Genomic DNA, 12,079 nt, shown 5'->3' with positions numbered 1-12,079 from the left:
CCGCACTCCGCCCCACGCCGCGCTGGGGGCCGGTGTTCACCCGGAGAGCCCGTGGGGGCTTTGGGGGCTCGGTGGGTCCTGGGGGCTGGTCGGATGGAACAGCCCTGACCTCACATGGCCCCAGAGCCTGCGGTGCTGGCGTGTGTGTCACTCCCTCACCTCGCTTGACCGGGACCCCCGTTTTCTCATAAGCACCAGCTCAAAGCCTGGAGGACCTTAGGGACCAGGGAATATAGCCTGTGACCTGTGGGGGGGTGGGGCACGTCAGGCCTGCAGCAGGCGCGCCTGTCCCTCTAGATGGAGAGCCTCTCCAGGGTTCGTCTCCTCCTCCTCCCCTCTAGGTGGTTGAAGTGGGACACTTCTGGGGGTACAGGACCGATGAGAAAAACTGGGAGTTCCTGAAGAGTCTGACCGCCGAGATAAACCGCCTCACGCTGGTGCCCCTGCCTGTCCACCCCCACCCCGACCAAGTCTGCCTGGCTCCCTTCACCGACAGTGATAAAGAAAGCTACTTCAGAGCTCAGGTCCTCTATGTTTCTGGAAATTCTGCCGAGGTATGTTTTTCTGTAATGAATCTCGCAAACGGAAATGAGGCAGACTCACAGCAGTTGACAGAAAGCCTTTTTCTTTTCACCTGGAAACTAAATATAAAATAGTTACAATCAGAGAAGTGGTGCAGATGGAAAGCCCCTTCCCTCAGTGGCCTGAGGACTCGCCCCGTCCTGGGAGTCCCGAGGAGCAGGCTGGGCTGGGGCAGCCACGTCTGGGCTCCTGGCCAGGCCTGCGCTGACGCACACCTGGCCTCCTCTAGGTGTTCTTCGTGGACTACGGGAACAGAGCGCGCGTGGCGCTGGGCGTCCTCAGGGAGATGCCCTGCCGGTTCCTTGAGCTGCCGTTTCAGGTGAGGGGGACACACTCCTGTGGCCTGAGTGTGTGAAGCTGGAGGGGTCTTGGAGGTCAGGGCCCGCCCCTCAGCTTGCAGATGGGCCAAGACCCAGAGTAGGAAGGCATTCCTTTTGTTGTACTCCCCAAGTCTGGTTTCTGCTTTTTCCCCAAGGTATATTGCTGTAGATGTTTTTGCTAGTAGCACTTCTGGAGCAAGTTAAAAGCACGTGGAGGGTTTCAAACTTAGTGAAGTTTATAATGCTTTTCCACCTGTGCTTTGTAAAAGTCATTCTAAGCTTTTTTGTCATTGACTGACGAAACTGTGTGATTTTACCTGTGAGGTCCTCGGTCACCGTGACATGCTTCCAGCAGGACCCGGGATGGTCCCTGGTGCAGACCCCGCCCAGGTCTGCTTTGGGTGGCGTCTGGGCTGAGGGTCCGGCCCTGCCCTCCGTCCTGCAGGCCCTGGAGTTCAAGATCTGCAAGGTGCGGCCGTCGGCGAGCTGCCTGGTGTGCGGCGAGCGCTGGAGTGGCAGTGCCAGCCGGCGCTTCTCCGCTCTGGTCAGCGGCCGCACCCTCCTGGTGAGGGTCTTTTCCATGGTGCACAGCGTCCTGCACGTGGACGCCTACCTCCCCTCTGGGCTGCAGGACACGGTCAGTGTACGGAGCATCCTCATCAGCCAGGGCTACGCCGAGCCGGCCGAGGAGCCCTACGAGTCCAAGGTGTGTGCTGCCCGTGGATGGAGCACGTGTGTGCGTGTGCGCGCCCGTGGGCGGGGTGGGGAGTGAGGCAGAGGGGGCCTTTCCCGCTCACAGGATCTCAAGGGCTGCAGAGCTGGACAGCGATTGGTGTGTTGAGATCTGTGGTTCTTTCCTAAATGTCTTCTAGTTTCTTTGAGACCAAATTGTGGTGGCCAGGTGATTTGGTGGCCAGGTACTGTTCTTGTTGGTTTCCGGTTGTGAAGCTGTTTTTTTTTTTTTTCTTCTTGGAATGAAACTTAGATGTTAAAATGTTCTCTCTTTGAGGAGTTTTTAAAAAATGGAATCCAAGATTTATCTCCCTAATGAATTTATAATTCTTTTATAAAATATTTGTTTCAAGTGTTTGAAACATTTCAAAATGTCTTTCAACTGTTTATTTCAAAACCATTTCTGAAGCTGCCTTTCTTGATCTGAAAGTTTGAGATGCCACTTTGAGGCTCATGTTGAAGGTGGTTCCTTCTATAATTTCTGGTGGGGATGAGGTACTAGGTTGGGCAGGGGGCAAACCAGCAGGGAAACGTCACCATAGAGCCGGCCGGGTTTGTGCTTCCACTTGAGAAGACGCACTGGGGGTCCTGATCACAGTCCCAGGATGAAGCTGACATTTTGTACAAAAATGCTGAGTCACTCTTCGATTCTCTGATGGCTGAAAGCTTCCCCTGTGGCTCAGCTGGTAGAGAATCCGCCTGCAATGCTGGTGTCCTGGGTTCGCTCCCTGGGTCGGGAAGATCCCCTGGAGAAGGGAAAGGCTACCCGCTCCAGTATCCTGGCCTGGAGAATTCCACGGACTGTATATGTCCAGGGTTGCAAAGAGTCAGACACAACTGAGTGACTTTCACTTTGGCTGAAAGTGAGTAAAGGCTAATGAGCTGAGCCTTTAGTGAGTTCTGTCTTCTTTTGTTTGAATCAATAAATTATCTTTTGACATCTTAATGATCTAATGACATCAAGATGTCTTAATGACATCTTAATTATCTAACCTAATGATAAGGTCATGCCTGTGAAATCCTTTGATTAATTTGGAATAAAATGTTTTTAATACTGGTTTTCCTTTCAGCAAAATGAATTTTTCTTATTTTGTTTAGCAAAGCCACGAAGTTCTCAAGGGTCTCTTTTCCAAATCAGTAGAAGGCCTGACAGACACGTCCACGGCATCTCCTGTGAAAGACGACGAGAAGCACCTGATCCGGATTTTGTTAGAGAGCTTTTCTTCCAACAAGCTGGGTAACCCAAACTGCAAGGTAATTTATAGGAGTTATTCTAAAGTACAGTTAAGAACTTTGAATCTATAAGCTGAGTTGCAGCTGGAAGTCACGGTGGTTTTTTGTTTTTGGTTTTTAGTGCTGTTACTTCTCTCACTGTGGAGCCTGTATTAATGTGAGAAAAATCTAGAGTTTAGTGTAGAGATGGGCTTTTGACTAGTTCTTTTTTTTTTTTTTTTTTTTTGGGGTTTTTTTTTAAGCCGACCTTTCCAGAGGCGATGCCATGTGAAAAAAATTACACAGCCTAAAAGCTGAGGATTATGTTTATTATATTTGGCGGACTTTCTGAGGACTCAGGCCCGGGAGGCAGCCTCTCAGACAGTTCTGAGGAGGCAGGATAGATGGGAGCTTTGCAACAAAGCCAGGCAGCTGGGTGGCAGGCTGCGTTTCCAGTCACAGTGACCAGTGCTTGCTCGTCAGATGGAGGGGAGCACAGCTGTGGGCTTCAGAGAACCAGCATCAGGGCTTAGCTTCGTCCCACGGAGGCGTCTGGCGGGGAGGGTTGGCTGGGACATGTCCCCTCAGCCCAGTCAGGGACTCTGCTTTTGTCATCCTGGCCTTTGGCTATGTGGTCTTAGGCCTGCTGTTGCAATGAAGAGAGTCCTTTCACAGAAGTGTTTGACTGTGTTTCCTTTTAATCTTATATATGTGTGTGTGTATAGATATATTTTATATGCAAAATATGAAGGTTAGCAAACCATCGATGGAAATAGGTGCATCCCAGGAGAATACCTCTTTTAAGGCATTTTTCCCCCATTAAATCTTCAAGACGTTATGACTAAGATGTAGCTTTTTTTCTTTCTTTTAAACTGCGAGCTGACTTGGATTTTTAAAATGACAGTGAAGTGGCGTCTCACTTACGGCGACATCTTGTATGTTTTGCGTGTACAGGCGGTACTTCACGGGCCTTTTAACCCTTACGAGCTGAAGTGTCACAGTCTGACCAGAATTTCCAAGTTCAGGTATGATTGAGATTCCCACGAAGCGTCTTTCTCTGCTCCTCTGTTCACAGGGCTTACCAGAAACTAAGCTTTCCTATGTCTAGCCTCTCGGAATGTGCTCCTTTGCTAAGGCCTCTGGCCTGCGCTCGCTGCAGACCTGAGGCTCCCACACTCTCTTAGGTGAAAGCCGTTCTGCTGAGACCTGGGCTTCGTCAGGGCCCTCGTCATTTCTGTTCTCAGCGTCGTCGCCATTCGTGCAGCAGGTCTGTCGTGCCTGCTGTGTTCTGGGAGGAGTTTAGGGAGAGCATAGTGAGCACCTCACAGGTGGTGTGCCTCCCACGTTACGGGTCCAGTGGGCACAGCGGCAGGACAGAGGAAACCTCGGACCTCACGGTGGGCTGGTGTGGCTCTGGATGGGCTCATGGAACATCATGGAGGTGTCTCAGAGCGCCCTGACCACACTCGGAAGGCCGTCGGGTTTCAGAAGTCTGAGACCCGGAGTGTGCGGAGGAGTGAAGACCAGGAGCATCGTGCTGGCAGGGCGAAGGCTGCGGGAGGGTCCTGGCAGCAGAGGGTGCAGGCTGGGTCTGGAGCGAGTGCTCCCCTGAGGACGGGGAGTGAGAGCGGAGGACTGCTGGGAGGTGCGGGGCGCCAAGCCTCACGAGTCGGTTCCTGCTGAGAAGCATGGGAAGCCTCATGTTGTGCATCTGAAACGATCGCTGGTTTCCCAGAGTCCCCTCCAGAACTAGCGGCAGATGTGTCCCCAAGAGCCTGTTAGAAACGCAGAACTCAGCCCCCAGTGTGCAGCCCCCGGTGTGCAGCAAGGGTCCCAGGGTCTGCAGGTGCCCAGTGAGCACTCGAGAGGGTGCGGGCCCTCACGGAAGAGACTCCGGAGGCCGTTCCCTCCGTGCTCCAGGCGGGTCACTGTGGACTGTGCCCACCGCAGGAGGAGCAGAAAGCTCGTGAGAGCTTTCAGTGTGGGCTCGACAGCCTGGCCCGTGATTAGAGTCAAAGGTTCGGGAGGAGCAGGCATGGAGGGGGCCCTGCTGGGCCGCTGTGAGCAGGGGGCAGGTGGGCCAGGCCGGGCTTCCCCTAGGCGGGTGTCCAGGGACAGCCTGCTGGGACGCAGGCAGCAGCCACTGCAGGTGGGCAGTGTGGGCGGCGGTCTGGCTGGAGGTGGAGGTTTGTGCCAGGGCAGCACGTGGGTCCGGGTGTGGCTGGGACAGCAAGGCGAGGAGACTCCGTGGAGACGGGCTGCGGCCTCCCAGCGGCAGGTCGGGCGCTGCGTTTGCGAGTCGGCCTGTCTCCGAAGTGGCTCCTCCTGGTCCGGCGTCAGGCGCTGCCTCGGGGAGGGGCCGCCTCTCCTGGCAGCTCTCTTTTCAGGTGCGTCTGGATCGAGAAGGAAAGCATCAACTCGGTCGTCATCAGCGACAGCCCCGCGGACACACACCAGCGGCTGCTGGTCGCCGCGTCCGTCTCCGTGAACACCACCGGTGAGTGAGGGGCCGCGCTGCCCACCCTGCGCCCCGCCGGACTCCAGGGCAGGACGTCTGTCCTGAGGTCGGGAGCAGCCTCACGCCTGCAGCCCGGCTCCTGGACTCTCTTCTGAGCGCATCGGCGGGTGTGAGTTTGTGAGCTGGAGGGTCCCAGCTTTCCTGTTCCCTGCGCAGGGGCGCAGGGATGGACTCCTTGGCCATGGCCGGACAGGAGGGCGAAACCCAGGTCTTGGCCTGAGGAGGAAGGAGAGGAGGAGTAACCAAACAGGACAGGGTCAAAGCCAGGGCCTTAGGCGGCGGGCTTCCCTTGGGGGGCTGGGGGACCCGCCCCGGGGAGCTCTGCCCTGCCTGGCGTCTGTGGGACGACTGCACGCAGGGGCAGGGCGGGAGACCTGAGCACGGGGCGGGCGTGGCCGCGGGCAGCGGAGGCGTGGCGCCCGCGGTGACCACCTGCCCCCCGCCGGGCCTGTCCGCAGGGTCCACCATGCTGCTGCGGGAGACCTCCCTGATGCCGCACATCCCAGGCCTCCCTGCGCTCCTCAGCATGCTGTTCACCCCCGTCATGGAGCTCAGGTAGGGAGTGCTTGCAGCCTGGGCCCCAGGCCCCGGTGAGACCCGAACCGGCGGGAGAAGCGGGCGTCCTCGTGGGAGAGAGCGCTGATGGAAACGCGCCCTGGGGTCTGCCTGCCAGCAAGCCCCCTGGCTTCAGTGTTTACGGTGGTTTGTGGGGCTGCGCTTGAATCCTGTTCAGAAAGACACTGAGCGGGCCGATGAGGACACACAGCCTCTCACGGGGGCCCCGGTGACAGCGCAGCGAAAGCACTCGGGAGGGAGAGCGGAGGCTCAAGGCAGCGCGTGTCCGTAGGTAGGGGCCCGGGGGCAATGCCAGGCTGCCTGGCAGCGGCGTCAGTGGATGCTGGTGGGTCCCGCTCGTTGTGGGCTGTGAGCAGAGAAGGCAGCTGGAGCCCCTGGAGTGGAGTGAGGACGAGCCAGACAGCAGGCAGCCCCGAGACACCGCCCTTTGCACGGCGTGCGTTGCAATAGCAGGGGGCTTGTGTTGGAATAGCAGGGCATGGCCGAGGAGGCAGCCCTGTGGGGCTTCATCGGGTTGCGGCGTGGGGGGAACGCAAGAAAGGAATGCGGCTGGGCCTTCGGGAGCCCACGTTCTGGTGGGTGAGACAGACAGCCTCCCCAGACACTGAGGTGGGCCTGCGCACTTGAGGAGGGCTCCTGCCCGTGGCTCGTGCCCCGTCCGCCTCTCCTGGGAGCACGCACAGGTCCATCGACCAGCCTCGCTGAGCGCAGGGGAGGTAGCCCTGTGCCGTGACTCAGCCCTCCTCCTGTGAGGGCTGCTGAGAATCTGCTGTCACGTCTCAGGTATACAGGGCTTTAAAAAATAATAATAATAATTGTATATGTCTTTTCCCCCTACTATAAAAACATATGCTACTTAAAAAGAAAAATACTGTATGGGAAAAAAACGAACATTATCAGTGTATTTATTTGGTGTTCACCTGGATAAATATACTCACTTAAAAAATTGAAGTATAGTTGATTTACAGGGTTGTGCACATGTTCTGCTCTGTTTTTAAATTTTTTCATAGTACATAAGCATTTCCATAGTACGGTGGCGTCTTTGTAAATATTTATTGTAAACATTGCATCATACACTGCTGAGCGGACATATAGTGGCTTTTATCAACTTTTCCCTGTTTTGTTTACATTCGTGTTGGTTTCTGACCTGCTCTGACCCTGAAGGAATTTAATGTGCCTTTGTATGTTGGAATTTGGTTTCTCTCTAGTTCTGTAATGATGGTGTGATAAACGTCTCTAGGATAAAGGCGTCTCCTGGGTCTTTGTAGGGGAGACAGATGTGAAGTCAGCATGCCCGGTGGGATGCCACAGTCAGAAAGCTCCACGCGGGGCGGGGTGGGGGTCTGACTCGGATGCATCGCCACATCTGTCCAGGACCCTGCCTCAGCTCTTTTTTCAATATAAACCTCTTGAGGACTTGAGTAATGCAGTGTTTTGTTTTTTTTTTTTTTACCCAAGATGAATACTCTTTAAGAATTCTGGACAGTGAGGTATTTGGAGGCACTCAGAGCCTGAGCAGGAGGAGCTCTGGCACGCACTGTCTTGGCGCACTGTGACCTGTCCTCCCGTGTAAGAGCTCTCCCCACCACCTCCAGCGCTCCGTACTCCCTGATCCTTGCCCGCTTGCCCTGGACGACCAGCATGGGAGCGGAGAGCGGCTCATGTCTCCACCCTGTGTGCTCACAGACTGTCTCAGTTGTTGACCAGTGTATTCACGGGCTGTTTTTGTAATTTTAAAAAAACCATGCTCCAGACCCGTATTTTAAAAAAGCCTTAGGAAACAGGAGACCAGAGCAGGGACCTGTCAAGTACTGGAAGTGGGTGGGGTACTGAGAATATACATTAAGAAAGGGACCTGGGCTTGCTCTCCAGCCGTGCCTGGCACTCCCCGAAGTCTGGGCTTTCCCAGCTGTCAGAGGGGCCCTCCTGGGCTCACAGGATGGTGGAGGAGACTCACAGATGCTGCAGCCCCCACTGTGACTCAGGGCCTGGCTGTTTGCGTCTGGCGGCAGAGTGGGGAGGTGGGCAGAGCCTCAGAGGACAGCCTGAGCAGCATTTGGAGATGCTGTTAGGCTCTTAACACTTTGAAGGTTAATACAGTATGCATTACAGAGAACTTAACAGCGTTTTTTTTTTTTTTTTTTTATGGAGGCTTCAGATTGATTTAACATTTGCCTTTTGAGGAAATGTATTTCCTTATTCAACAAGCTCTGGAAAATTCTTAAAGAGATGAGAATACCAGACCACTTGACCTGCCTCTTGAGAAATCTGTATGTAGGTCAGGAAGCAACAGTTAGAACTGGACATGGAACAACAGACTGGGTACAAATTGGGAAAGGAGTATGTCAAGGCTGTATATTGTCATCCTGCTTATTTAACTTATATGCAGAGTACATCATGAGAAACGCTGGACTGGAAGAAATACAAGCTGGAATCAAGATTGCCTGTAGAAATATCAATAACCTCAGATATGCAGATGACACCACCCTTATGGCAGAAAGTGAAGAGGAGCTGAAGAGCCTCTTGATGAAAGTGATAGAGGAGAGTGAAAAAGTTGGCTTAAAGCTCATCATTCAGGAAACTAAGATCATGGCATCCGGTCCCATCACTTCATGGCAAATAGTTGGGGTAACAGTGACAGACTTTATTTTTCTGGCTCCAGAATCACTGCGGATGGTGACTGCAGCATGAAATTCTGAGATACTTGCTCCTTGGAAGGAAAGCTATGACCAACCTAGCCAGCTTATTAAAAAGCAGAGACATTACTTTCCCAACAAAGGTCCGTCTACTCAAAGCTATGACTTTTCCAGTAGTCATGTATGGATGTGAGAATTGGACTATAAAGAGAAAGCTGAGCCCTGAAGAATTGATGCTTTTGAACTGTGGTGTTGGAGAAGACTCTTGAGAGTCCCTTGGACTGCAAGGAGATCCAACCAGTCCATCCTAAAGGAAATCAGTCCTGAATATTCATTGGAAGGACTGATGCTGAAGCTGAAACTCCAATACTTTGGCCACCTGATGTGAAAAAGTGACTCATTTGAAAAGACCCTGATGCTGGGAAAGATTGAGGGCAGGAGGAGAAGGGGACGACAGAGGATGAGATGGTTGGATGGCATCACTGACTCGATGGACATGAGTTTCAGTAAACTCCAGGAGTTGGTGATGGACAGGGAGGCCTGGTGTGCTGCAGTCCATGGGGTCTCAAAGAGTTGGACACGGCTGAGCGACTGAACTGAGCTGATTTCCTTATTTGGCTCATATGGGGAGTTCTAGGATATTAGCTTGCAAGAAAAGTTCCCCCCGCAAGGGTCTCTGTTTCAATGTAATTTTCACATATTGCAACGGAAGTTTAAGGCTCCTTGTTGAGAGAAGTTGGCCCTTGCAGAGATGGCTGTGATGCGCTTATCTCCACTGAAGCTCCTTTGCCTGTGGTTCAGGCTGGGGACTCCGTAGTGCGGCCTTGCTGCCTGCTGTGAGGAGTGCACTTTCTTTTGTTCCTGTCATGATTTTTGCAGTTTTCAGTTTGAATCTAAAATGTGCTTTGTAAAGGAAGTAAAAGTATTTTTATGGTCTTAATCACCGTTTCTTAGATGCACATAGGGTGTTTAGGATCCCTAGAAGGGAATTTGGAGAAGCCAATGGCACCCCACTCCAGTACTCTGGCCTGGAAAGTCCCATGGACGGAGAAGCCTGGTGGGCTGCCGTCCATGGGGTCGCTAAGAGTCGGACACGACTGAGCGACTTCACTTTCACTTTTCACTTTCATGCATTGGAGAAGGAAATGGCAACCCACTCCAGTGTTCTTGCCTGGAGAATCCCAGGGATGGGGGAGCCTGGTGGGCTGCCGTCTATGGGGTCGCACAGAGTCGGACACGACTGAAGTGACTTAGCAGCAGCAGCAGCAGCAGAGAATTAAACCCAGGGCTTTGATTTCCTTTATTAGTTTAAGGCTTAGAGTCGATGAGCGTAGAGTTGCTGCTCCAGCGGGGTTGGTCCGCGGCTGCGTGTGTGGGGCCGTCCTGGTCGCAGTGTGTGTGCTCTCACAGGTGAGCGGCCAGTCTAAGTCTCAGCGCAGCTGCAGTAACGCGGAGGTGACGTGATGCATCACTGACAGCCGTGATGAAGCTGTCGTCCTTCACTCTGCTGAGCCCTGGTTATTCTCTTTTGGAAAGGTTTTGTATAAATTGAGATAATCAATTACATTCATTAAAAACAAATGTGGGTGAGCTTGCCATTTAAGGAAACATTTTGGTGACTGTTGTGTAAAGCACATACTCGGTATCTAACGTGTAAGTGAGTCTGAGTCTCTCTGAGTTTACTTAGAATATGATTCTCTTTCATTTTTATTAAAGTGAGGGGGAAAGTGTGTGTGTGTGTATGTATATGTTTAGGACCAGGAAGAAAACTGCTTGCCTAGAGTGTTTTCCTCATAGTTTTACTGATCTAGATGATGGGAAAAGGTCTGCATTGATTGAGTCAAATAAAAATACCAAAATATTTTTAAAGGTATTTTTATATCAATATTTGTGAAAAGTGAGAAGATCTAAACAGATCTAAACAGACATCTCTCCAAAAACAACATACAGGTGGCTTGTAAACACAGGAAAAGATGCTCAACATTGCTCATTATTAGAGAAAAGCGAATCAAAACTGCGATGAAATATCACTTCACACGAGTCAGAGTGGCTATCATCAAAAAATCTACAAACAATAAATGTTGGAGAGGGTGTGTTAAAAGGGAACCCTCTTGCATTGTTGGTGGGAATGTAAATTGATTCAACCACCATGGAGAACAGCATGGAGCTTCCTTAATAAACTAAGAATAAAACTACCATATAACCCAACGATTCCTCTACTGGGCATATACCCTGAGGAAACCATAATCGAAAGAGACACACGTACCCCAGTGTTCGCTGCAGCACTATTTCCAATAGCTAGGACGTGGAAGCAACCTTGATGTCCACCAACAAATGAACGGATAAAGAAACTGTGGTCCTTGTATATAATGGAGTGTTACTCAACCATAAGGAGGAATGCGTTTGAGTCAGTTCTAATGAAGTGGATGAATCTAGGGCCTATTACACATAGTGGAGTAAGTGAGAAAGAGAAAAACAAATTTTATCCTCACATACATATGGGCTTCCCGGGTGGCGCCAGTGGTGAAGAAGCCGCCCGCCAGTGCAGGCAGACGGAAGAGACGCTGGTCCAGTCCCTGTAGCGGGAAGGTCCCTTGGCGGAGGAAGTGGCAGCCCAGTCCAGGATTCTTACCTGGAGAATCTCCTGGGCAGAAGAGCCTGGGGGGCTGACTGCACAGAGTTGGACGCAACTGAAGTGACCTAGCACGCGTGCATGCACGTGGGATCTGGAAACAGTGGTGCACCTCCTTGCAGGGCAGCAGTGGAGACGCAGACAGAACAGACTTGCGGGCGCGGGGTGGCAGCGAAGGAGAGGGCGGGAAGAGCAGCCTGGGAGCGCGCATGCCACCACACGCAAGACAGAGAGCCGGTGGGCATTCGCTGGATGATGCATGGAGTCAGACCTGGCGCTCTGTGACAACGTGGAGAGGGTGGGACGGGTGGGAGGTTTAAGACGGAGGGATATGTGTATACCTACGCCTGCTTCATGTCGGTATATGGCAGCACGCAACACAGTATTATAAAGCAATTATTCTCCAACTAAAAATGAAATGTCAAAAAATATTTTATTCATTTGATAGTATCAGTATTTCAAAATGTTCATTCATTTGATAATCTGTTGAGCCTGTCATGGGCTGAGACAGTGGTGTTTTAAACTAATGCCTGTAACATGCGAGGGAGCTTGGGGTCGAGGGGCCTGGCTGTGTGTGTGTGTGTGGCAACAGGGTTCCTGCTGGAGGAGCCGGAGCCCCTCCTGCTGGGAAGCCAGAGAAGCAGGGGCCTGGCTGGGAGTGTGCTATGCGACGGAGCCCCGCAGAGGTGGTTGTCAGGATGCCATGGACACCGCTGGGAGCCCTTGAGCCACGACGCAAGATGAGCAGACGTGTTGTGAAAAGCCAGCAAAGATAGACGAGAGGAAGCAGGGGTAGATGTGGGGTAAATTGGTTGACTGCCCAGTGGGCGATGACAGTGCTTTGGACGAGGCCAGTGGCTGTTGGGATGCA

The 12,079-nt window shown here is 52.5% G+C and overlaps 1 protein-coding gene across 1 annotated transcript in view; it reads left to right on the top strand.

The window, feature by feature from the left end:
• TDRD9 (tudor domain containing 9) overlaps positions 1-12,079 on the top strand; it is an 89,121-nt gene that overhangs the window by 51,841 nt on the left and 25,201 nt on the right. The window contains exons 25-31 of the mRNA XM_040257606.1: positions 342-554; positions 812-901; positions 1,348-1,608; positions 2,733-2,888; positions 3,801-3,871; positions 5,234-5,343; positions 5,823-5,919. Of these exons, the coding sequence (XP_040113540.1) occupies positions 342-554; positions 812-901; positions 1,348-1,608; positions 2,733-2,888; positions 3,801-3,871; positions 5,234-5,343; positions 5,823-5,919 (998 nt within the window). The remainder of the gene's footprint in view (positions 1-341; positions 555-811; positions 902-1,347; positions 1,609-2,732; positions 2,889-3,800; positions 3,872-5,233; positions 5,344-5,822; positions 5,920-12,079) is intronic.

This window comes from Oryx dammah, unplaced genomic scaffold (genome assembly GCF_014754425.2).
Source record: "Oryx dammah isolate SB20612 unplaced genomic scaffold, SCBI_Odam_1.1 HiC_scaffold_16, whole genome shotgun sequence".
Classification (NCBI taxonomy): domain Eukaryota; kingdom Metazoa; phylum Chordata; class Mammalia; order Artiodactyla; family Bovidae; genus Oryx; species Oryx dammah.
The sequence above is the reverse complement of the archived record's forward strand: the minus strand, read 5'-3'. Positions and strand labels throughout refer to the sequence as shown.